This window comes from Marmota marmota, unplaced genomic scaffold, assembly GCF_001458135.2.
Source record: "Marmota marmota marmota unplaced genomic scaffold, marMar, whole genome shotgun sequence".
NCBI lineage: Eukaryota > Metazoa > Chordata > Mammalia > Rodentia > Sciuridae > Marmota > Marmota marmota.
In genome coordinates this window covers 3,187,910-3,214,133 of record NW_026000205.1, presented here as the reverse complement: position 1 = coordinate 3,214,133, position 26,224 = coordinate 3,187,910, and the positions used below count along the sequence as shown (strand labels likewise).

Genomic DNA, 26,224 nt, shown 5'->3' with positions numbered 1-26,224 from the left:
TCATGCAAAGGTGGCGATTTTTATTTTCCTTCTCGGGCAGCTGCAGCTTCCAACCAACCGACAAAACCCTGAAGCACTGGGGAAGGAGCAGGCGCAAGGGTGGGTCTGGGGGACACCCTCTGGGCTCCAGGGCCCAGAGCTGACCTGAGAGGTAGGGGCTGCAGACTGCTGGGGCAAAGCGCACCCCGAGCAGTGAGAGCAAATCTCAGTGACTATGTGTACTCAGGGCTCATCTGGGGTCAAGGTGGGTGAGAAGCCGCCGACCTTGCGGCTCAGCTGCTCAGGAGCCGGGACCAGACACTGATCCCAGACTCCAGCAGGACCCAGAGCAAACAGGTCTCTGTTAAAGATTCTGTACACCTGGTTTCTTGGGTGGAGGACACCTTTAAGGGCTTAAATAAATGGGCAGGGGTGAGGGATGTAGCGAGAACAGAGGGTGACTGTCCAGCCAGCAGGCCCTGGCCTCTGGCGCCCTGAAGTGGTGCTGAGCCCACACTGCCACCCACGTGGCCTGCAAGACTCCCCAGGTGGGGAAGGGGAGGGAAGGTCTCAAGGCCAGCTAGTCTCAGGCCCCGCCTCTCTGAGCAGACAGACAGAAGACAGGCGGGAGACAGGGCCTAGCGCAGGTCCTCCTCGTCGCCTTGGATGGTCTTCTTGATGCGCAGCAGCATCGTGGTGAGCCACTGGTCCAGCCGTGAGATGGAGTCGTACTCCTTCACCTGCAGGGGCCGCAGGTCAGACAACCGCTGCCCCCACTCCAGCAGGGCACCCGAGCTCCAGGCCCAAGCTTTTCAAGATGTGCTCCTGTCACTTTGGTCCCCGAGAAAGAGCCCAGGGGACTAGCCCTGCCTGCCCTCCCACTTCCCTGGGGCAGATGGGATCGGCTGGGGTTGGCTTAAATTCCTGGGAGCACTAGGGAAAAGCTGGGTGGCGACACCACCCCAAAACCAAAGCAGGCCAAGTCTGGGGTGGACACAACTGAGTTCCAGAATATCCAGGGCAGAGTGAGGAAAGGGCAGGAGACCCCCGGTGGGCAGGTCCACTGGGGAGGGGGGAGCTGGTCCCCTCGGGTCCCTTCCCACTCTCCTCTTCCCTCCCTAGAGGCTCCTCCTCCTGGGTCACCCAAAGTGCCTGATGTGAGACAGCTTCCACTGCTCATCCTGGGGGACTCCCAGTGGTGCAAAGACCTTGGCCTTTGTGAGCAGACAGATGGGGGTCTGCACCCTAAGGGTCCAAGGCCAAGTCCCCTTCCTTCCTCAGCCTCAGGGCTGCCCCTTACAAAGCTACCCACACCCTGGGAGTTACTTGTAGATTTTGGGGCAACTGACTGAGGAAAGGAAATTCTAGTCAGGGCCTAGGGACCAGAGACCAATAAAGGTGAGATTTTGTGGGACAGCGTGTTGGAGAAGGCAGTCTGCTCTGGGGGTCACCCCCTTGGAGGGATCTGGCCACCCATACTGCCACTTACCGACTCTGTATAGCTGTCCACATTCTGTTCCTCATGAGCTTCTAACAACTTCTGCAAACAAATGGCAAGCTGGGGTCAGGGAGGCTAGCTGGGGCCTGGCCTGGACCAGATCCAAGCACAGGCTGGGAAGGGGTCTGAAGGCGAGGAGGTGGTCTCCCGTGCCACCAAGAGGGAGAAAGGGACGTGTCTCAATCCTGCCTACCTACTCATCAGAAATGACTCCCTCCCAGGGCACCTCCTGGCAGAATACCACAGGGTATGTATGTGTGCCTGTGTCAATGTCCAGCACCCAGCCCTGCCCCTGGCCTGTCCCTGGCTCTTCTCATCTAGAGATTGGAGAGCCAACTGATAAAAGGAAGAAAACAAAACAAACCCTTTGAAAAGCACTGGGCATTGAAAAGCATTGTTAGTTATCCTACCAGGAGCCCAAGCAGCCAGGTCCTGTCCTCAGGAGCCCCTCGCCCTGACAACCCAACCGCCTTGCTCCACTGTGGGCTGGGGGTGGGTCCTGAGCCCAGCACTCACTTTCATCAGCTTGCACTCCCGGGAATCCGAGAAGGCCGGGAACAGCTCCTCGTACCTCTGGACAGCGAGCTGGGCAGTGGGGGAGGGAGGGAGAGGGAAGAACAGGGCAAGCCAATGAAGGGAGGGTCCGCTGGACACTGGCCTGGTGGGAGAGGGACCTGGCTGCTGCTAGCAGCCCTGAGCCGGCTCTCTGCCCTTCTCCCCCAGCCTCCAGTGTCACCTGGCTCTGAGCCTAACGCTACCTTGGCGGAGCGGGGCTCAGTGCCAGCCTGGTTGCAGAGACGGTAGCAGGGAGGGGGTGGGCTTCCTGGACAGGTGCCCAGAACCCTCCTTTCTGTGCCTGGGAAGGGGCAAGTGACCTGTATGGTAGACCTATGTGGTAGGCCTGGGGCTGGCTGCTCCCCACGCTGACCTTCATGAGGACCCCAGGAAGGCCAAATGATGGCAACCCCATTTTAAAAATGGGAAAACACCCAGAGATGGCACAGGGGAGTGGGGCGGGGCTGTGACCACAGGCCAACAGGACCCCAGCTCACAGGCTGGAGTGTGCTCAGTGGTGGAATGCCTGCTGCACAGGCTCAAGGCCCTCGGTTCCAACCCCAGCACCACAAAAGAATCCTGACCTGACAGCCACCTTGCTGGGCCCACAGAGGAGCAGGGCTCACAGGGAGGTGGCCAAACACAAGCACCACAGCCAGAGAGACAGCAGGACGCCCCAGACCTGGCAGAGGCCTCAGGGTCTGCCTGGGCTCCAGCTGACCAGAACCGAGTGCCCACTCCCAGCTTCTTCCCGTGGCCAGCCCCTCTCCCCCAGCACTGACTCCTCTTGCCAAGAAGCCTTGGAAATAGCAAGGAGCACAGGGGCTGTGGCTACAGTCACACCATCGGGAAGCGCGTGCTCGGCAGAGCAGGGCCGTAGCTCACTAGCCTCGAGGTCTCGATGAGGAACTCTCAGCCCAGCTCCTTCCTCAGCAAAAGGAGGTGACAGCACGGCCTTTAAGGGGTACAGTGAGGATCTGGGAAGTACATCCACAAAAGAAAGGACCCAGTACTGGGTAAGCCAGAAGGTAGGAGCTCAAAGCCTCTAGGGCCAGGCAGGTGACAGCAGGATGGGTTGGCCTCAGTACAGCTACTGTCTCCCATGCAAAGGCCAACGGGCAGGGACAGATAGAGCAAGAGCACACCCCTCTCCCTCTGGCAGCAAGGGGCGACCTGGTGACGACACTGGGGTCCTGCGGCCACGGCCTGGCTGGAAGGAGGAACTCCCAGCAGGCCCAGGTCTGGCTCACCTTGGCATTCAGCATGTCGATGCAGAAGTGGCAGAGAGCCGCCTTGAAGAAGTAGTCCTTGGCGCTGTACTTGAGAAGGGGGCTATCCATGGCGTTGGTTCCTACCTGTGGTCATGTGGAGGAGCCCAGTGAGTTCAGGCTGGGCAACTGGAGGGCAGACTCACGGCCAGGCACTGGGGCTGGCTGAGAGCCAGGTCCAGCCCTGGGTGAGGCCCTGTGACCTGAGGACCCCAAGGCTAGCGAGCCAGGGACTGGCCCAGGGTAGTCAGGAACTGGAACTGAGTGACCAGGACCTCCTGATGTGATAGGGCAGGGCTTGGGACAGGCAGAAACCAGGTGTCTGTGGGCCTCCCAGGGGCCCAGGACAGCGCGGAGGCGACACCCTGCCGTTAGACCCACAGCAGACTGGCACTCAGTGGGCAGAGGAGTGGCAGCTGCTCGAACACAAGAGGCAGTGCCTGCCCCTCTCCCCAGAGGCCAGCTGCTTGCCTTCCTCTTGGCCACAGCCCAGCCCTCCCCATACAGCAGAGGGGGACCATGTGACATTCCCTGCCTCCCACTGCAGAGAAGGGACCCTGATCTGCCACCCATGGCCATTCCCCTCCCGCCTCACTGGTTGCGTGGAGGTTGCCTTTCTCTGGAGCCTGCAGGCAGCTCCTGTGTGGGGGTGACAGAGCACACCCCAGGGAGGGTGGTGACACCACATGAGGGCCCGTGTGGGTGGGGAAAGCCATTAGCTGGGGTGAAGGCCACAGAGGCAGGCAGATGGAGATGGGGAGAAGCAGGGAAGAGGACAGATGAGAGCAGGACGCGGCTTTGGCACTTCTGAGCAGACGGTAAGGCCCGTCCCGTCCCTACCTGTTCGTAGATGTCAATTGCCTTCTGATATTGCTCCAGCTGGGCGGCGTAGCCAGCCACCTTTAGCAGACACTTGTTGGCTGAGCTATGGGGAGGAGAGGGATGAGCAAAGGTGGTGGCGAGTCCCGCATCACCGAGACATGGGCAGGTGGGAGGACTACCTGTTAGACTCCTCGCCTTTGTAGTAGTCTGCAGACTGCTCGTAGTGGGCGATGGCCTGGGGAGACACGAGTGGGCACGGGCTGGAGGGAGGGCAGGCCTGGGGTTGCACCCTTTACCCAAGCTCTGGCAGCACTAGGATTCTCCTGGGAGGAGGGAGAAGCTGTGGTCCTGACAGGCGGCCCAGCAAGGCCTTGGCACCCACTCACCTTCTCAATGTCCACCAGCTCTGTCTCATAGATCTCAGCAATGGAAATGTGGTGCTTGGCTGCGATTGTGAATCGGCCCTGCAAGGACAAGGGAAAGGGCCACTGTGACTGAGACTTCGTATGTGACCTACCCCACCGTCAGCCATGGTCCCTCAGCTCCTGTCCCTTGGCCATGCCACCATGAAGCACGTAAGAGGGCAGAGAAGGCCGACACCTAGCGGCCCAGGGGAAATGCTGTGCTGCCAGTGGCCTGGGCAAGTGCCCCCGTGTCCTGGCCTGTATCCATCCTGTCTGCAAGGCACAGGTGGATGGCGATGCGCCAAAGGTGATGTGAGTGGGCAGAACCTGGTCCAGAGGGGAAGAAAGATAAAGAATCACCAGGTGGAATGCTTTGGAGAAACCAGCACCAACGGCTGTAGAGTCCTGCTGCCGAGGGGCCCTTCCCCGTGTGGCCATGGAACCAGCCCTTCCCACAGGCAGGTACCTTGCCCTTCCGCCTCCTGTGGGCATGCTCAGAGCTCCTCAAAGGAGCCCCAGGTTCCAAGACACTAAGTACCCCCATGTCCCTGGGCAAGGTGCCACTCCTGCTTCCCACATTCCTCGACTATCAAATGGAAATCAGGGACAGCCAACCTCCAGGGCTGCTGCTGACCACCTGCAGTTCTATGTCAACAAATGGCCACTGCTGTGACCGTTTAACTACAAGGATTGCTGCAGCCTTGCCCAGCAACTGTGTTCCTGCCTGGGGGAGAGTCTGATCAACAGGGGTGGCCTGTGACGGGGTAAGCAGCTGACAGGAGCCAGGGCAAATCTGTGTCCATCACCTGGCTCCTTGCCATGGCCTGCCAGCTGCCTCTCTGGCTGCATCCCTGGGGTAGGGCAGGGGCTAAGCCTTCTCTGGGCTCTGCCTCTCCCTCTGGGATGCCAGGAGTTGCTCCTCACATGGGACCCTGGGCAACGCCAGGCAAGGGGAAGGTGCTGGATCCACAGATGCCAATAACCAGAACTCCTGACACCAAACCCAGACCACCCAGAGGGTGGAGGCAGGAAATAAGGAGGGGCTGCCGGGCTCCTGGCAAGCTGCCGAGGATCCCGTCAGTCCAGTCCAGCTCAGGTGACCAGATTCTCCAGGGTTCCTGCTTCCCCGCTGGTCTTGGCAGTGGAGCAAGAAACACTGCTGGGTGCTAAGGCAGGGGAGGCGAGGCTGGGAAGCTGGGAGGGAGCGTGACAACCAGTGGCCTTACCATGTCTGTGTAGATCTCGATGGCTCTCATCAAACAGTTAATGGCCTCTGGGAAAGAAAGAGGAAGTGGAGAGAAGAAATGAGAGCTGAAGTCAGGGCAGCGTATCCAGAGGACAGCGGGACGGCTGGTGAGAGCAGCAGGCGCTCAGGGCTGGGAGGAAAGGGGAAGGAGCTGATGATGGTCTCTGCACACTGTGGCGACTGAGCATCTTCACAGGGAGACCTTCTCCCTTGGGCTGCTAAGAGTCTACCAGCTTCCTGGCAGCTCTAGGACAGGGCACAGCTGGAAAAGACAACCAGACTCCCAGGGGTGTGCTGAGCTAGACATGCCAAGGCCCTGCTCTCAGAGACAGAGCTGCTTGCGGCAGGCGGGGTAGGGCTGGAGGTGCTGAGCCCAACATCTGAGGTCAACTGGAAGTAGCAGGGAAACCTGGATCCCACCTGGGTTCTGCCAGCCCTGGGTTCTGTAGGAGCCTAAGCAGAATTTGTCCCCTATACCAGTCTCACCTGGATCTCTGGCACAGGAGGCCAGATGCTGGGAATATCAGGACCCCTCAACATGGACTTGCCAACACCCTTCTTCCCCACACCCTGGGAAGCAGTCGGCACAGCCCTCTAATCCTGGCCCATCACCACAGGCTCCTCAAGCTGTAGGTTTCACCAAAAAAAAACCCAAGCACAGCAAAGTGGCACTGAGGAAGAACTCAGCCACCTTTGTTGTACTATCTCTTGCAAGATTTTAAATTTGGGAAAGGCTTTTTCTTCTTCTTTTTGAAAAGTTATTTGGAGAAGAGAGAAGCATGAGTGGGAGGCATCTTCCAGCAGATAGAAATGAGCTCTCGGTGGGTATTTTTTTAAACATCAGTTTAATGCATCTCAGGAGCGTATGCTGGGGGAGGGAGGTCGGGGGAGGCAGAGGGCCTGGGCAGACCACAGACCAATCCCAGGTCCTGTTCCCCACCCAGTTGGCTGGGCAAGTGGCCTGAGCTCACCTGGGATGAGGATGCTACAGGAACGCAGCAGGCCTGATGCCTGCTTCTGTGGGGCTCCTGGCCTGGCCAGGGCACCAACTTCCTCAGGGAACCACCTGAACAGAGCTGAGCTCTCAGAGGTCTACAACCCCTTCTACATGTACATATGGGGAAAAGGGTGTCTGTGTACTGCTCTGGGAGTCTGCAAGGTTCTGTCCAACTCTGAAAGGCCTCAGGGGACCCAAAAAAGATTCAGAGAATGTGCACCATTCAGTAAGGTTTGGAGACTGACGCTGGAAGAGGGAGGCAGTAGGGAGAGGAGAGAAAGGGGGCAGAGGAGATGGAAACGAGAACTGACAACAAATCAGTGGCTTGAAAAGTGTTAATTCACATCCACTCACAATTTTGTAACACAGCAGGTCTGGAAGCAACAGCTGAGCTAGCAGCTGGCCGTGCGGCCTCCACCCTGGCCAGGCTACTAGCTGGCTCCCTCTGCTGGTCAAAGGCCAGGAGCTCTACCTGGCCTCCTGCAGGCAAAGGATGCTCCTCAATGAGAACAGCAGCTGTCCCCCCAGCCTGCTGGCATGGGCTCTAGTCAGCAGACAGTGGCCCCTGCAGTGGCAGCAGGGGAAGAACATGGACTCATGGAGCTAAGTCTCCTTTGTGCCAACTCCTTGATCTGGGAACAGCTATCCTGGAAAGTGGCCGGCTGCCAGATGACACCTGCCTCCTCCTGGAGGAGCTTCTGACATGCCTTCCAACACTGGGCTTATCTCAGGTCATCAGGCCTCTGCATGTCCCTGGACAGACAGAGCAGGCCCGGTTCCCTGGCCAGCCCCACCCCTCTGCCCACTCGCAGGGACTGGCGAGGGGCTTCAGGAGATTCAGCCTAATATGGAAAGCGAGGCCCAGGCCACCCCACCCCACTCCCGCTGCAGCTGCTACCCCTGGACTAGAGCCAGCACACTCTGCCTCTCCCGGAAGCCCTCCCTGATCACATCCAGGCCTCAGCCCACCTCCTCCTCAACAGAACAGGCACAAGTTCCAAAGCGAACAACGAAGTGGATGGGTTAAAAGATGCCAAGGGTCTGGTATACAGTAGGCACCCACTAAATGGCAGCAGATGTGGAAGAAGGGGAAGACAAATGAGGGCTGGGGCACTTCCCTGCCCCGGGGACACATGCACTGTGTACACTCTGCTCAGCATTGAGCAGGCCAAGGAAGGGGACTTCCCAGCCCTAGTCCACACAAAGCAGCAGCCAGTGGTCTGGGGGCTCTGAGGAACCACGGACAGCATGTGAGGCCTCTCTGGCGCCACCAAGGGGCAGCTGCCCCCCTCTGCAGAGGGAAAGCACAAATCCCAAGTGCGGCCTCAGGCTCAGGGAGCCTCCGGCAGAGACACTGGCCAGGCAGGGGAGGATTTGGGGTGAGGGAAGACCCTTGCTAGGGGAACCTGGGCAGGCAGGACCCCAAATGCACCCTCCAGCTGTTTCACAAAGAACTAGCCGAACTCAGAGCGCAGGCCAGGCAGGAACACCAGGCTGATGGGCACCAAGGGCTGCCCTTTTGGGGACGTGTGTGGTTCAGGGCCCGGGGCCATGCCAGCACATCATCTCACAGGAGACCTGTGCTTTAACACAGGAGCAAATGGAGGCTCCGAAGAGTCAGTGACTTGCCTGAGGTCACTGGATCCTCCCGGAGATCATGTATCTCCTCCCCTGCAGAGCCACATACAGCTGCCGCACCCGTGTCCCTATGGGCCGACTGCCCAGACGCAAAGCAACTGTCACCCACATGCAAATGTGCCCCTTTCCCCTCGCTTCCGGCTGGCCACAGCCCCGACTGGAGCTGTGACTAGGGAGGGCTTCTGGAGGTGGGGGCTGCTGCTGCCATCCCTGCCAGCACAAACCCTCTTGCAGCAGCGCCCTCCTTCCTCCATGAAGGGTCCCCTCCAAGCCTGTGTCCCCACCCCGCTCTCCAGCTGCACCCTCATCATACTTTCCCACTGGTCTGGCCTCCTCAGCGGCCACCTTCTGTGCTTTCTGTGGCCAAGGATGCGCCACATCTGGGCAAGGCCCACAGCCCGCAGCTCAGATCAGAAACAGGGAAGGCAGTGACCACACTCCAGCCAGCCCAGGCTGTGGGAACAGCACGAGGCACATGCACACATCAAGCAGCCTGGCGGCGGCCACCCCAGAAACAAGTCCTTCCAGTCACTCCGGATGGGGCAGCAGCTGAGCGTCACAGAAGCTAAGGCAGCATCTCCAGGCCAACCAGTTCCCCAGGGAGCAGGAGGGCCAGCTGGGGGAGTGCTCTGCAGAGGATGCTGAGACTCCCAGGCTGATTTAAGCTGAAAACAAACCCAGGGTCACCCTGGGTCACTGAGTCACCCACAAGTTCTGCTGTGGCCAGGTGCTCCCAGCCAGGAACCCCTCTCTTGTCCTTGTCAAGTGGAAACCCCATATGAAACCACTTGGGCCAACCTCTGCGAGACACCAGCTAGACAGGAGTGACTGGTCAGTATGGGAACAGAAACGCTTCCTGCCTGCACGACCAAGGAGAGAGAGTGCACGGGAATTGTGCTCCACAATGCTGCCAGGTGCGGCAGCAACCCCCAGCGGTGGTGTGTAAGGCAGCATTTGAGGGGCCCTGGTGACACCAACGAGCCCTGCCGAGCACCAACCTCTCCTGTCAAGGGTAGGCCTTCATGCCAAAATTACATGTTCACCTATTTTCCATTCTCCTGAGAAGATCCTGACACTAGATGGTCATTTTTTTAAAAAATTTCTTTGCTTGCTAAAATTAGTCAGCAACCTCTGTCTGGCACAAAGGTTAAGAGGAAAACAAAACTCCTGGGAGTGGGGAGACAGGGCTCCGTGGTAGACCACATGCTCACCATGTGCAAGCTCTGGCTGAATCCTGTACACACACACACACACACCCCAAAACAGCAATATCCCAGCCCCACAAAACCCCAAAGCCTGGGACCCATGAGCTGTGCCTAGGCTTCACCACAAACCCAGTGGGACAATAACTGTTCTCTCCGAGTCAGCTCCACGCGAGGCTTCGTCCCCACTCGCTCTCCTGTGGAGGAGCCCGTTCTCTGGCAACTGGATGCGAGGCTCTGTTCTCTCCGACTTTCCCCAGGGTGCAGGGAAGCCAGGTAGGAGAATTTCCGCTCCTTTTTCGGCAGCAACTCCTACCTGGCTGGTCTTGGCGCCCCCGCTCCCTTCTGCATGTTAATTCTGACAACAGAACAGCTTTGCTTCTCTCCCTGGCAGGCGGAGGGTCTGAAATCTAACTCCCACTCCCAAATGCTCGCAGGCTAGGGGAGGGGAGTGACAGGCGGCACATCACAGGGTAGGGGGAGGCGGGGACCTGGAGCAGGACGCCGTGCCAGTGGAAGCACGGCCAATTCTGAAGTTAAGGCTGGCTTTGCCTCAGCCTATCACATGTCAGTCACTGGAAAAAAGAGAGCGGCTGGGACACCTGAGGACATGGAGGAGGGTGGCTGGCCATGTGGCCCACAGAGGCCCTCACCTTGGGGGTCGGCTTTCTTGAAGGCGTTGCCAGCGTCCACAAAGCAGGTGGCCGCGTCGTGCTTGCTCTGGAGCTGCAGGTGCAGCCGGGCGGCCTGGCAGAAGGCGCTCCCAGCAGCTGCAACAGACAGGAAGGGTACTGGCCTCAGTGGCTGCACAGACACTACCCTAGAAGGTCGGGGACGCTAGAAGGCAGAGAGTCCTATGTGGGCCAGGACTGGCTGGAGCAAGACCAGCTGAGGCCCAGGCTGCAGGTCTCCTGAGCTCTGGGCTGAGGCTCCTGGCAGTCCCTCTGTAGTCTCTGAGGGAGACAGGAAGCTGCCTCAAGGGGCAACACTGAGCCCCAGACACTTTGCAAGAGGTCCAGGGTTAGCCCAGCTCAAATCCCATGTTCCTCATCCTAGTCTCTGTGACATCTCCAGGGCCACCACTTCTAAAGTTCGAAGCCGCAACAGGCCCTGGAAGGCACGGTGGAGCTGAGTGGCAGAGCAGCCTGGAGGGGCAGTTCCGGGAACAGGAGGCAAGTGCAACTAGGATAAGTGACCCTCCCACTTGCTCCCCTTTCCCATCCTGCTCCTTGACCCCCAGCTCCCTGCAGCTCCTTCTAGTTCCTGCACCCTGGGTCTCTGCCCACACTCTCTGGCCTCACGCAGAGGCTGCAAGCTCCTGTGGACAAGGTACCACACTCGCTGCAAGGCAAGTGGCAGGGTACCCAGGGTCCACCCACTCCAGGGGCTCCACATACAGAAAGGGAGACGGACATGGATGGCAAGGGCTCGAATACAAATAGAAAAGTGCCCATGCCCAAGACCTCGTCCCCCAGGGCCTGAGCCACAGTTCACATGGCTCCTGACTGACTTTTGGGAGGCATCATGGTCTCTCCCACTGCTCGAGGGCTCCTGGCTCAGTGCCAAGGCTTCTCAGCGGGCTCCAGAATCTCGGAATTCCTGAGGCCGAGGTGGCCAGGCCCAGCCTCCAAGTGGGACACACAGCCTTCGTGAGCTTCACTCTGTGGTTTTGTTTACTGTTATCACTGTTCTTTTTCCCAGTACCAGGGGTTGAACCCAGGGGCACTTCACCGCTGAGCCACATCTCTAGCCCTTTTCATACTTTATTTGGACCTTTATTTCACTAAGTTGCTTAGGGCCTTGCTAAGTTGCTGAGGCTAGCTTTTAACTTGTAATCCTCCTGCTTTGACCTCCTGATGACTGGGATTATAGGTGTGTCCCACTGTGCCCCGCTTGTTTATTATTTTCATTTTGGGTACCTGAGATTGAACTCGGGGGTAATTAACCACTGAGCCACATTCCCAGCCCCTTTTTTTTTTTATTATTTTTTATTTTTAGACAGAGTCTCATTGAGTTGCTTAGGTCCTTGCTAAGTTGCTAAGGCTGGCTCTGAACTTGCGATCCTCCTGCCTCAGCCTCCCCAAGGTGCTGGGATTACAGGAATATGCCACCATGTCTTTCTTCATTATTATCATTATTATTTTTAAAATTTTCTTAGTTGTAGTTCGACACAATATCTTGATGCTGAGGATCGAACCCAGAGCCACGCATGTGCTAAGTGAGCGCTCTACTGCTGGCCCTAGCCTCAGCCCCTTCATTATTATTTTTAAGAGCTCCAAATCTGACTCCTAAATTTCAATATAAAAGGGCTAACAGCAGGGAGAATGGACTGGGACTTCTGTTTGAATCACTGGGGAGGTGGTAACCAATTTTAGGAGAAAAGTAACATGTATGTGAGTAAAAAATAGGCCTTCCTTCTCTTAGGGCCCTTTATGAGTCTGGGAGGATAAACACACGCAGCACCAGCTTTATAAACAAGGCATCTTGTGAAAGTTCAGGAAAAAACTCTTCTAATTTTTGGGAAACCAGGGAATGGCATTCTCAGGACCTGGTGACAATCAACTCCGCCCTGCACCCCGGCAACCTACCTCCATGGCTCATCCATGGGTTGACTTCCTCCTTGTCTAGAAAATTCCTTTCTGGGTTCCAAAACTATCTCTGGCTTGATCTGATCTAACACTAGAAGTACCAAGGCCTCCAGGCCTCTCCTCCAGGGACACGCAACCCCCAAATACACCCTCACCTCAGTGCCCTCAAGGACCACCCCTGGCCCCTTCCTGCCTTTTCACCCTAGGAAAGCTCTGCACCAGTGGGTGAAGCACCTGGGCTGCACCCTCAGGAGCCCTGGCTTCGGGACCCTGGTCCTGCTGGTTAGCAGTCATGGCACCATGATGAGGGGTGAGCCAAGCCTTAGTCTGAATCTCTAAAACGGGGATATTAATGGAACCTTCGTGGGTCACTGGGATGGTTTTCTTAAGCTGTGTGCGATGGCTACTTCACAGCACTCTCAATACATGGTAGCTGTGATTAATGTTATCCTGGAGTCACCAGGACACACCCTCAGCCCAGAATTATGAGTCTGATGGATGCAAAAGGGAATAGTTTCCAGGAAACCTGAAGTTCTGGGAGAAATCCTTCAAAGAACTCGTCCAAGTTGGTCTACCAGATTCGACCATCTATTCATCTCCACGCTTTCCATCCTTCTCTATCTCTGTCCTCCCACCTTGACCTAAGGTGCAAAATATCTCACTGGACTCGGGCCAGTAGGCTCCTGACACTGGAGAGGGAGCTGCAAGTCGACCTCCCACCCAGGACAGCAGGACTGGGAGCTGAGCTCGGCAAAGAGCACGTACCACTCCAGTTTTTGGCCATTTTGAACAAGTTTGCTGCTCTGGCGTAGATTTCACATGCTTCCTCTATTTTGGATGAGCCTCTGGGGAAGAAGAAAAAGGAAAAAAGATAAGAAGATCGTCTAGTCTGTTATCAAAAAGAAAGCAGACATTCTGCCTCAGCGACAGTGGACATGTGTTCCCACCCTCAGTCCGATTTCCCTGTTAAGCCACCTCCCCCTGTCCTCCTGAGTCTGTGGTTCCCACCCCTGCACACAAAGGCACAATCTGCACAGGCAGAATGGCTACTGGCATGCTTCCTGGAGGGGACTGGGTGGGTGCTCTTGGGGAGAGTGGGGCTTCCTGACCTCCCCGTGCACCCAGCCTGACAGCCTCTTTCACTTCCCGCCTGGGTGTGGGGGGGTGATCAACGGGTCCCAGGCATCTGCAGATGCTTTTTCCCCAGAGACTGCAAAGCATTCTGGGGGACTGCCCCACTGGAGGTGCCCACTGCTTCCTGGGTGCCTTGATCCTGTGCCTAGCACACGACCACTCTTCCATCAAGACCTCGCCACCCTAGGGGTATGTCATGCCAATTCGGAACTGGCTGGATGCAGCACACAGAGCATACATTATTTTAAGATATAAACATAAAATGTTCCCATTTGGGGAAAAAAAAACAACAGGGTGAGAAGAATAGAAACATACATGTTTACACAAACAGAATATCTCTAGACAAATACACAAGGCCTAGTGACAGCATCTCTACTGCAGAGTCACAGCACGGCCAGCTGTTGGGCAGCTTCTTCACCACACCCCCTCATTTGTACTAACTGTTTTAACCATCTGCACATTTTATCTATTCATAAAAAAAGACATTTAATATTAGGATTTAATTTGACCCTGTAGTCCAGAAACTTCTTACATTTCTAGCAATTTTCCCCAAGAAAGGAATTAGAAAAGTTACAAGAATATTCAGCATAGAGTTATTTAAAACATAAAACAATCAAAAACTGAAATGTGCAATAGAACAGGCCTGGGAGATATAGAGGGTTCTTTCTTTTCTTTTTTGGTGGTGCTGGGGATGGACCCAGGGCCTTGCACACACCAGGCAAGTGCCCCATCACTGAGTTACACTCTAGCCCCAGGTTTAGGTTTTTAAAAAATAAAAACAGAGGCTGGGGTTGTGGCTCAGCAGTAGAGCACTCACTTAGCATGAGCAAGCCCTGGGTTTGATCCTCAGAACCATATAAAAATAAATAAATAAAATAAAGGTATTGTGTCCAACTACAACTAAATGTGTGTGTGTGTGTGTGTGTGTGTAAATAAAAACAAAGGGCTTCTTTGGGCAGCTTTACTCTGGCTTCTTGACCTTCATGTGGCACACATGAACTTTACTGAGCTTGGGGTCCTTCACCAGTAGCTCAAACCCTAAGCCCCTACCTTTGTTCTCCGTTTTTCTACCCCCCATATCCAACCAGGACTAGCCCATGAAGGCTGTGGTCTCCTAACTGTTCAGATTCCAATCGCCAACAGAACCAGAATAAAACCTGAGCCCTTAGGAGTTCCACCAAACAGATTTCAAACTCTTCCCACACTTGACACAGCAGTGTTTAAAAGCCACACAAGTCACCCTCCCCATCCCACCCTCCACCGGTGCCCAGCAGCCCAATACTGTCCCCACAGCTTCAAGCTGTAGTGCAGGCGCAGGATGCAACCTGCTTGCAGCTCTGAACCGCTGAGGTCAGACCCACAGCCACACTCCTAGGCCCTACGCAGCAGGTCCAGGGCCTGCAGTGGGATCCGGAACCCCTGGATTCCGGAATTCAGGTGTTCAGATGACTGGGCAAGTCTGGAAGGGAAAAGTGAGGCTGACTCCTGCGCCAGCCTACAAACTCCGGAGAGGGAATGGGCTGGCAGGAACCAGGCCCCCTGAATCCAAAACACACCAGGAAAGGTTCCTCCTCAGGTAAAGTCTACCCTCAGCTGTCCCCAGGAGGCAGCCTGAAGCACTAGGCTCCTCCCACATGCACAAATGACACCAGGCCTCTCTGCATCCCCCAAGCCGCGCCTTGGCAGGCCAGTGGATTTCTTTAGAGCCCACTAGTGGCTGTGCAGAGTGAGCTTTCCCAAGCTTCCAGTAGTAGAGAATTCAGAGGGTCCCTCAGACCTGGCTGCAAAACACCACCAGAGGACCTTCTCTGGAATGGCCTTCTGTACGCCGGGGATGGCCCAGTGCCTTGCACATGCTAGTTAAGTGCTCTTACTTTTGAGCCCCCCCCACAATGTCTTCTTACATGTTCACAAATTTTAATCAGAGTCTGCCACCCCACAGACCCCCAGCTCATCCTTCCTTCTTTGTGGGTACAACCAAGACCTAAGCAGCTCCAGATGCTGTCAAAAGACCTTGGCCTCCTGACAGAGCAGAAATGGGCCATTCTACTGGGAGGCCCAATGCTGGTGAGCAACAATAAGCAGAGTCATCCCAGCTGGGCTTGCTCGGCTCAATGGGACAGAGCGGATCCCAGGCACAAAGCCCGTCAGCTGCCTGGACTGAACCTCTCTGACCTCAGACTAAGCCGAGCCACCCCTGTGCTGGGTCGGCAACTCTGACCGTGGGGTGGAGGAGCCCGCACAGGGATTAATGCCCACACAGGCCCCAGACCTGCCCTCTCCTTCTCTTGAATACCCTGGGCCTGGCCACTGCTGCAGTGGGTGACAATGGATTGCTGGAGTCTCATCCTCTTCTTTTGGAGTTTGGAGGCAAGTCCCCAAAGCAGGAAAGTGATTTGCATACTTTAACTGGTAAATTCCGAAGAAGTCATTCATGTAGAAATTTCTCTACATGGGGGACAAATATCTGGTACTTTGTTATGTGCCAGGCACCGAAAATGAAAGCATCAAAGAAGGGCCTGGCCCTTGATAGCAGGGACCCACAAGCCGCCTCACAATGACTGTGCACTCCAGGAGCTGGGACCTCAGGGATTCAGGAGCCATCCATGGGAAGGGACAAGCACTCCAGCACGTGCAAAAGCCCTGAGGCAGAGACACAGGCAAGCTGGAGGAAGAGAAGCGGGCCAGGATGGCTGTAGCACAGGGAGTGGCAGGAAGGAGCCAGGTGAGGCAGGCAGGGGACTTTGTGCTGGAGGCCAGGGCAAGATTCCAGCCCTGTTCTAACAGGGCAGAGCAAGACTGACAAGGTAGGAGTCCTGGTCCCAAGCTCATGCAAGCTGTCCCTCTGCATGGCTTACTCCAGGCTTTCTACTCCATGTCGGGAGGGCTCATGTCACCTGTCTAAGGGCGGCCTCTTGACCGAAACTGCAAGCTCCTCTGCCTCTTGCATGAGATCCAGAAAAGCTCGCTGGGCCTCCTCCTGAAGGGTCTAGGTGGCAGCACATGTGACAGCTGACAGCCCCTCCCCCACTGGCCTCCTCCAAGCTGCCTCTGCTGCACTCTCCCATCCCACGGCTCTGAGCCACTGGGAATACAGGGAACTGGTTTGGGCCGGCCTGGTGCAAGGCTGTCTATAATTACCACTCAGCCTCTCTCCCCACCCTCCCGAAAGCGGAGGAAGCAGTCTCAGGTCTCCCAGGCACAGCCACCAACCTCCAGCAACTGCCATATGGAGGGGTGAGCACTGCCAGGAAAGCACAGATGCCTGGCAGGACCCTGGCCAGGGGGTTCTGCAGGGTGATTTCAGTCTCCCTCCCTCCTTCCTCCATCCCGGGCACTTCCTGGCTCCCTGAAACAGGCCACCCCTACCCCCACCTCCAGTTCCCCAAGGACCTTGAAATGCTGGGCAGATGGATGAATTCCTCCTCCCCTCTGCAGCACCACAGACCCCCGCCCGCTGCCTTGGTTATCAAGTCAGTACCCTCAGGAAGAAGGGACCTGAGGACCTGCCACCACCCTTACATGCCTCACAGCCTGGCTCTCAATTTGCTGCTTGTTTTCACAGAGACCATCAGTGGGCACTAACCTCCTGAGGCCACCACCTGAAGGGGTGCATCCAAAGCTGTGAGCCCTGCTTCATAGAGGAGGGTAAGGGACCCAGTCAAGCCGACACTGTAGGGACTGGCAGGGCTGGGAGAGGGGCCTTGGGGCCCTGGGGATCCTGTCCTGCCCTCAGCTTGCCCTCACTCACATAGAAGAGTCCTCGAGAAAACGAAGAGGGTGAACCAGGGCCTTGCTGCCTCCTAGATGAGGCAGCCTCACCACCCCAGCTTCCCTCTTCTGACACGTGGACCCTGCTCTCTCTGGAGCTGCACCCAGCCTCTGCTAGGCTAGAGAGGATCAATGAAGCCAGATCCCCACAGAGCCCCCCAGCACAGTCCAACAGGAGAGGGGATGTGAGCAAAAGAGGCACAGGCGCTCCCTCTGGTCCTGCTTCTCCGCTGGCTGCCCTCAGGCCTCTGCCTCCCCCACCTATAAGTATTGACCAGCCACAGCCTCCAGGTTCTGCAGCGCCCTCCCAGATGGCTCTGGGCTCCAGCAGCTCTGCCTCCTACCCTCCCCACTGCTTGGCCAGGCCGGGGGAAGCAGTGATGGCAGACTAAGGCCCCATGTGCTGACCTTCTCACAGTACGCCTACAATGCAAGGGCAAGGGGCAGAGAGAGAATGACTCTGGAGCATAGTGACCTGGGCAGGAATATTTCAGGTACTTTGCTAAGTGTGTGGCCCTGGAGCCTCTGTCTCTTTAGCTGTAAAGTGAAGACAATGAACCTGACCTGGGAGGAGTCTCTAAGGAGTGTGCAGCAGGAAGCAGGGGCCTGAGTGGCTGCCACTGGAGGAGGAGGAGAGACGCACTCCAAGGGGTGCCAGTTCCAATGGGAACTCCGGAGTCACCTGTGGTGCTGGAAGAAGTGCTGAGGGCAGTCAGACTGGTCTGGGCTCAAATGCCAGCTCACTGCTTGCAGCCTTGGTTTCCTCATTTGTCACTTGGGATGGGTCTAACGCCCCGCAGGCTGCTGGAAGCATGAGCAATCTCACAGAGCACCAGCTGAGTGCCCACCATGCCACAGGGGCCACTGAGAGCACAGCGAAGTTACCAACTCAGCGTGGGCTGCATCTCCTCCACTCTGGGCAGCTAAGTGTTGCCCCCCTTCTGTTTCCAGCGTCCTGGGTCTCCCACCAGCCTGCCCCTGCCTCATGATGCTGATGTGGTCAGCCCTGCACCACTGATTCAACTATCAGTGGATCAATATTTTTTAAAAAACTGCATCGTACTGAACATATAAAGACTTGTCCTTTGTCATTATTCCCAAAGCACATGGCATAACAAGTACTTCTGCAGGACTTACGTTGTATCAGGTATCCTAAGCAACCTGTAGGTCACAAATATCAGACATTCTACACGAGGGAGTGGAGCCTGGGCAGACTTCGGTATCTGCTGTGGGATGGGGAGTGTTCTTAGAACCAATCCCCTGGGATGCTGAGGGATCACTGTGCCTATCTGAGGGCCCATAGCCCTCTAGTTGGCTCAGAGGCAGGGACTGTGGCTGCCGCCTGACCTGGCAAGAGGCCCACGTTTCTTATTCTTAAAGCGCTGCCCTCTGCTCCCAGCAGGACCACCCTGCACCACAGCCCCAGGGTGAATGTTTCATTTCCTCAAAGGATATGCAGAAAGCTCCTCAACTCTCAGCAGCCCGATTCCAAGCAGGAGCACAAAAACCTCTGTATAACCAGGCAGCAAAATCCCATCTGCTGAGAAAGCCAGGTTTCCGATTCCCTAGAAACCCCGCCTGCCCTCAGGAAAGACGCCATACTGGGACTGGGCAAGAAAAGCCAACTTTTCAGATGTGGATCTTGGCAGCCAGCACAGTGATTCACCATGGTACCCACTGGAAAGGACACCAGGGGCTACTCCAGGTTGTAGGGGATCAGGAAGCAAAGCTGGAGACTCATGCCTAGACCAGCTCAGCGGAGACCCCTGCAGGCCCTGCTCAGGGACACCCACCCTGACCCTGGCAGCAATTCTTCGCTCACAAAAAAAGCCCTCCAGGGCTTTTGATGCCCACAGGAGATACAAACAGGAACTGACTTGTCAACATCTGAGCTTTAGGAACATGCTGTTTGTTTACAGAACACTCTGACACCTCTCTTTCAACTCTATTTCTCCAGCACCTCCAGTTCAACTTCCACAACACTGTCTAGTAAGAACAGCCCTCCTGAAGCACTGCGGGGGCCCAGCAGGGTCTCAATGTGCTCCTTGGGACAACCCCAGGAAGTAGGCATCCTTATGGTTTTCACTTCACAGGTGAGAAAACTCCTGTACATATCAATGTTCAAGAGGAAAGGAGTCTTTATTTGAGATTTGGGATGGGGAGACCTTAGGGCTGAGGAGGAGCAACAGGGCACAGAACTACTGTTCAGAACCTGTATAATCCCACAGGGGCTCCACAGGGAAGTCCCTGGACCCACTGGGAGACCAGAGCAGGAAGAAGGGAAGGGAAACTTGCTTCTCCCTTGCCCTTTTCCACCATCTTACTGTGCTTCCAGAGCACAGGTGTTTGCTACTCCTTCACCCCCTATTGCCCCCTACTGCCCAGGGAAGGTACAGAAACATCTCTAACTGCTACTGCTGTGGCCCTCAATGGCTGCTGGTACATCAAAGCCCCTAGAGTCTGGCAGCCTGGAAATAAGGAAGAGCAAAGGCACCAAAAGCAACCCACAAGCATCCCAGGGGAGGGCTACTGTACCTGGCCTGCTTGACATTGAGCAGAGGCCTCTTCATCAGGGAAGTTGTCATCAAAGAGGTTCCCAAAAGGGGTGGGAGAAGCACCAGAGATGAGCTGAGCCCTAGCACGCCCTTCTCAAAGCCTTGAGTGAAGGCCAGCTGGGAAATGTTTAACCAGGGCAAGCCCAGTTCCAGGGGAGGAGGCACTAGGAGTGGATCCCACCCCTAAAGTAGGTTCTCTTGAACTGACCTCTGGACACGCTCCCAGATTAGGGCTCCAGGTGGGCCTTGCTCACTCCCTGGTCAGCACATCCTCAACTCCTCATGGAGTTGCAAGGGACCAGAGGAACCCATCTGCTTTCTTTCAAATATTTGGAGAAAACTGCCATGGGGAGGTAATCAGAGGGTGGCAGAAAACCAAACCACGGACTTTGTAAGCATCCTTCCTAAATGTGTGCCCAGAAATGGAAGTGAGCCTCCAGGATAAACTATGTTTGTAGCACAGCAAAGTGGCTAAGCAAGAGGGCTGTGGAATCAGGCAGGCCTGGGTCTGAGCACTGCCTCTCCCACTTATTGTCGCTCTGTGCAAATAAATTGACTTCTCTAAACTCCCTTTATCCACCTCCACAGGGATTCTGTGAGGACTAAATAAGGGTAAGTGCCAGGTCCAGGCCTGACTCAGAGGCAGAGGGAGCACTTCACAAATAATATCTTCTAGTTCCACTGTCACTGCTACAGCCTCCAGCCGTCATTCTCCCCCACACCAGCTGCAGCCCCTTTGAAAGTGCAAATGGGAAGCCTCCAGAACTGGCCCCACTAAATTTCTGTGCTCCCCAGCACCTCCTCACACCCAAGTCCTTGTTTACAGGTCGCATCTATCCAGTCCTGCCTCACTTCCCCCATCTGCCCATTCTAACATGATGCTCTAATGTGGCTCTCCCCGCACTAACCCTTCGTAACACAAGCTTTGCTCCTCTGGGCCTTTCCTCAAGCTGTCTCCACTACCTGGAGTGCTGCTCTCTCTCAGAGTGCACTCCCAGAACTGTTCAGCCCCACCCAGATGGAGACCTCTCCTCTAGGAAGCCCTTCCTGGTCCCTCTGGATCTTGGTACCCACTGGGTAGATCATCCCCTCACACTAGACCTTTGCTTACATTATCCCTATGGAGTTGCTAAGGCTGGCCTCAAACTTGTGAGCCTCCTGTCTCAGCCTCTTGAGTAACTGGGATTACAGGTGTGTGTCACTGCACCCAGCTAAACTGCACTATCTCTGCCACCTATAACACCCTCCAGGTACCTGCTCCCTTGCATGTCACAGTTCCTTAGAACCCAGCTCACTCCTGAGGGACACACCCTCCAATTCACACAGCATCCTCTCAGCTCAGGAACTTCACATAAAGGTCATAACCTGGTCCTTCCTTACATATGACAATTTGGCTTTACTAATACTTGGCTAGTATTAACCTTGCCTTGCCCACCATATGGCAAGTGTCTCAGGGGTTCAGGGGCTCCCCACAAACATGGATCAACGGTACACTAATCTTTGGGCCAAAAGGACCAGACATTAAAAACCACCAGGAAAACTACCGCTGAAAACTGAGCTCGGGGCCCACCCCAAACACTGAACTCCTCCATTCGCCAGGAAGGAAGACACACACCCCCTCTCAGTTGCAGCCTCTAAAATACAACGTTCCTCACTTCATCAACACAACCCATCTGACCCGGATATTTCTCTATGTCAGGCAATTCATCCACATTCTTTAAGTTCTTTTGCTAAACACTAACCAACCTCAAATAATGAGGACTGGCTCCATCTCTCCTCTCCTGGAAAGATCCCTCCCTTTCCTTTCTTAGCAGCCATGGCCAGGCTCCTAACAGTCTCTTCCAACCCCCAGGCCCTCCTGCCGAGCCCTTTCCCCAGTCTTCTGGCAGCCTGTGGCCTTCCCCAGGCTCTGCCTCTCTGGGGTTCCTGACTCTGTGTCCCACCCCACCACAGTCCTCCCTCTCACCAGCCCACCCGGCACCTTTCCCAGTCCTCCTCCGTCTCAACAACTCCCACAGCCCCGTTCAGGACCCCCAGCCTGCTCCTCCCCTCTCCTCCCAGCACCCCTCAATCTCCTCTGCCAGAGCCTCATCTTCTTCTCCCGACCCTCCTGAGGCCTCCCCAAGGAAGGCCTCAGGGCTCAGCGCCCTCTCCCCATTCCTCTCCAGGTCCTCTCTCTACTTCCCAGGCCTTCCCTCCTCTCACCCCTTCCAGGCCTCTCCCACCTTGGTCCCCTTCAGCCCCTCACGTGTTCCAAACCTGTTGCCATCTGGCTAGTGACATTTACAGGGCTTTCACCACACGCCAGGTTCAGTTCTAAACACTTCACACAAATTTGATACTTATAACAAACTTCTGGAATTGATTTTACCAGCGATCCCTTTATCGGGGAAATCAGCTCATCCAAGGCCATGCAGGAAATGGCAGAGCCACATTTCACACCTGGGCTTTTGATGCTCCTAAGCTACCAAGAGTCCTCAAAGAGTGGTTGGCTTTCATGAGCTGACAGGAACCTTATGTACCCCTCTGCCACCTCCTAGGCGTTGGCTCTGCTCCCAGACCTAGAGGCCTTATTGGAAGGCATGCCACGGTCACCTCTCCTGACTCCCCAGGCTTAGGACCCATACAGCAGGCCTCTGACCCCCCGCCCCCTTCTCCCTGTCCCCCTCTACTCCTCCCCCNCAGGGCCACACTCACCCAGCCACCTGGGCACACCCATTTCACTCCCAGGATAACCTTACTCCTGACCCCTCTGCCGGGTGTCAGATATCTTGAGCCCTCACGCCCATCACCCAGGATCCACACAAACCCACTGCCACCGGCTGCGGAAAGGTCGGTCCCTCCGGCAGGTGTCCCGGGTCCCAGGACCCTTCAGACAGACTCCCCAGGAGCTCTAAAGGCTGCGGAAGCCGGCTGCTCTCCGGCTCTGGGGCAGGTGCCCCCCAAGGCCTCAGGCCGTATTTCCCTTGCCCAGTTCTCCTCTGGCCCTCGGCCAGTCTTCAGCTCGAGTCCCCTTCCCCAACTCAAGATGACGTCGCCTCGGCCTGTGCGACCTTATTCCAGGTCTCTTCCACCATCTCAGACTTTTTCTCCTCGAACCGTGTAGCCACGGCCCGGGTCCCTCAGTCCGTGTCCCCTGTAACTTCGGACCGCGTCACCACGCGGAATCCCCTCTGCCCCTTGGGATCTACCCCGCCACCTCAGACCACGACCCTTCGCCTTCTCGGCCTAGGTCCAGGCCCACCCCTCGCCCTCAGGGTTCTTACCCAAAGAGACCGGAGAAGAAGGACTGCGAGTTCTTCACTTTGCGCTCCGCCTCGGCCAACAGCGCCATGGCCTCCGCTTCCTTCCCGGAGTTATCCATGACGGCCACAAAGTTTCTCAGCAAACCTCCGGACCCGGGACCTGGGAAGACTCCGCCACCGCTGAGCCCCGATACACCGGCCGAGGGAGCTTAGCGGGCTGCGTTGACGTCGCACCGGCGCCCGCCGCCTGAGGCCCGGAGCCATGTGACTCGCGCCAGCCAATCAGCACTCTCGCAGCGCGGCGCGAGCCCCACCGGCCACGCCCCCGCCAGTCGCCGCACGACTTCCCGTGACTCACGACATCCAATCCACGCCCTGAGACCTCAAAGCAAGCGCATATACCCGCGTAGGGCTAGCTTGGTCGGACACCTACACGTGACTTTCCAAAAGCCAATCGTAGTCCCCACTGCTTAAGACCCGCCCCCAAGGTACTAGTGTTCATCCTCCTCCACCAATCAGCGGCAGCCCTCAGTGCGACGCTCCCCTCCCTGCGGAACCTGTGCGCTAGTCAGCTGACTGCTGAAGCCCACGTGATCCATGTTGGCCCACACCCGGCTTGACAGTTCCTTTGCGCAGTCTAGTCATTTCTCCGCGCTTTATATCACGTCATTCTTTACTTGGAGGGCCTTTTGTCATAAAAAGGAAACTGTTTTACTTCTTGCGCCCTCTGTCGACCGGTGCTGTAACTGGCACCAGAGAAGTGCTTGACAAACAGGAAAGAAAAAAAACAACAAAAACACACAGGTTCTCAAACCCTAGTTTCTTAAAAAAACAGCTGAAGGGAGCGTGTTAAGAATTCAGTTCCAGCACACATAGTACCCAGATTTTAGGTTTTTAAAACTCTCCATAAAAGAAACCAGGGTACCTAGGAGAAATGGCTGGTTCTAGGACTGAGCAGGAAATTTTACAAGATGAACCAAGTACATTTCACAATGCCAGAAAGGAAGTACACAAACACACCAAATAATGTGTTTGTCTAGGAGAACCAGGAGTCATGAAAATAGATGCCAGTGTTCAACCTGGAACGATTTGAGTAACAAAGTAGTATTGGATTATAACTCAAAAGCATAGAATATTCATGAGGAGCCCACCGCTAATATAAATGAACAACTATATACGGCGAAAATAAATGGGGAGAAGAAACAGGCAGCCTGTTCAGAAGAATTCCAAATATTCTTTGTAGATACCCTGCCCTCAAGAAGTTGGAGCATGATTCCCCAACCTTAATTCCCAACATTGGAATGTGGACGTGCCTATGACGTCTTTCCAGACAAAACAGCTTGGGAAGTGGGTGCGAGCAGGAAGGCTTAAGTTCACAATGGAGAAACCTGACATTGTCCACTGGGCAGTTGAGATTAACATAAAAAATGATGTCGTGTTGATAATATGGACCCTTAGTAACGTGATTAAAACACCATTTCTGTGGTCTTCCTCCAGGTCTAATCATGAGGAAAAACACATAAATACCAATCCAGGCACATTTTCCAGAAACTCTTGACCCCTACTCCTCCAAACTGTCAAGTCATCAAAACAAGGGAAATCTGAGAAACTGTTACAGCCAATAGGAGCCTGAGGACAGACTGCTAAATGTAACATGGTAAACTGAGTGAAATCTTCGCCTAGAAGGACATTGGTAAAAACAAAGCAAATTGAAATAAATAATGGACTGTTGTTAATAATATTGGATTAATATTGGTTCATTGATTGTAATAAGTGAACCATACTAATTTAAGATGTTAAAAATAGGGGAAACCAGGTGTGGTATATAGGAGAATTTCTTTGGTACTATATTTGCCAATTTTTCATACATTTTAAACTATTCTAAATGTTTTTTTTTTTTTTTGTAGTGCTGGGGATTGAACCCAGAGTCTTGCACATGCTAGGCAAGTGTTGTACCATGGAAACAACAGCCCCCTCTAAAAGCCTTCTTTATATAAAATCGGGTTCCAGGCACCTACCCTCAATTCCAGTTCTGAAAGTGCAGAGCACAGGAATCTGTATTTTTTTCCCCTTTATAGAACCCCAGCAGATTAGGAGGCAGAAAATTCAGGGCCCAAAATTTAAGCAAACACTGTTATCTGGGTGGGGTGTTGGCTGGGTAGGGTAGCAAAAGAAACTTCGGTCCCGCTCCCTTCCTCCTTAGGCTCCCCTGAACCACTCCCTTAACCACTCCCTTGTGTGGTCACCACTGGGTTCTGACCACAGAGCAGGCGGGGCCAGTCTGGATTACCACAGCAGTTTCAGTTCTTTCCCTGTCAAGGCAACACTAACATCAAAGCTTCCATTTGCTTTAAACTGCTAAATTTCAGGGTAATTTGTTCAGCAGCAAAAGATAATGAACTCATTCTAACCCTTTAAGCCAGTTTTTCTTTTTCAGAGTCATTGAATTTAGTCATTTGTTAGATCCAAACATTATCAGAATAGAATGCACATTAAATAGTAGTAGATAGAGGTCATAGGTGCATCTGCCAGGGACTTAATTTACATTTTACATTTTCTCACTTAACTGATACATGGTGGGAGGCACTCTCCACACCCATCATCATCATCATTATTATTGTAATACTGGGGATTGAATTAAGGGCACTTTACCACTAAACTATATCCCTAGTCACTTTTTTTTTTTTTTGAGACAGGGCCTCACTTAAGTTTGGAGGCTCTTGCTAGGTCAGAGAGGCTGGCCTTGAATTTATAATCCTTCTGCCTCAACTTACTGAGTTGCTGGGATTACAGGCCTGCACCATGGTGCCTGACTCTTCCTCCCATTTTACAAATAGAGAAAACTGAAGCTAAAGCAGGAAAGTGACTTGCCCTAGGTCACAATGACAGAAGAGGAGCCAGGGTGCAAATTCAGGTTCATTGGAGGCCTGAACTCTTTCCTTTAACAAAAGTATTCCGACTGCTTCAAAAAGGCCCCTCTGTGAGACCGTCTGACACTACCCCTACTGTGCTTGCCCTGCCATTACTCAGGACACAGAAGACACTAGTGCAAACATCTTCCTGCCAGGATTCAATCAATCCTCTCCCTTACTCTTTCCCATTGGAGTTAACTGCATTGCCTCAGCTGCTCACCCCAAACCTACCATGCTGACCTTGATCTTTTCCTTACCCTTCCCCCTGTTGTGTGACAAACTAACAAGCCCATGGACTCCACTTCTAAAATGTATGCCTCATCCCCAAGCCTCTGGCCCTCTTTGCCAGCCCAGGCCACCATCATCTTACTTTTGAGTCTACTCTGGGAGCTTCCGGTCTCACCCTCTAC

General features: G+C 54.8%; 2 protein-coding genes across 2 annotated transcripts in view; both read right to left on the bottom strand.

Moving 5' to 3' along the window:
- Slc8a2 (solute carrier family 8 member A2) overlaps positions 1–5,737 on the bottom strand; it is a 46,625-nt gene extending 40,888 nt beyond the window's left edge. The window contains exons 1-2 of the mRNA XM_048790637.1: positions 4,759–5,737; positions 3,226–3,238 (exon numbers count right to left, since the gene is read on the bottom strand). Coding sequence (XP_048646594.1) covers positions 3,226–3,238; positions 4,759–5,070 — 325 coding nt within the window. The 5' untranslated portion in view covers positions 5,071–5,737. The remainder of the gene's footprint in view (positions 1–3,225; positions 3,239–4,758) is intronic.
- On the bottom strand, positions 1–23,279 carry Napa (NSF attachment protein alpha). The gene is made up of 11 exons (XM_015496631.2): positions 22,924–23,279; positions 12,963–13,042; positions 10,263–10,379; positions 5,753–5,799; positions 4,509–4,586; positions 4,302–4,357; positions 4,141–4,225; positions 3,283–3,387; positions 1,994–2,062; positions 1,469–1,519; positions 1–719 (listed from the first exon to the last, which is right to left on the bottom strand). The coding sequence occupies exons 1-11, from the start codon at positions 23,019–23,021 to the stop codon at positions 618–620; spliced, it is 888 nt and encodes a 295-aa protein (XP_015352117.1). The 5' UTR covers positions 23,022–23,279; the 3' UTR covers positions 1–617.
- Between the last annotated feature and the right edge of the window lie 2,945 nt (positions 23,280–26,224).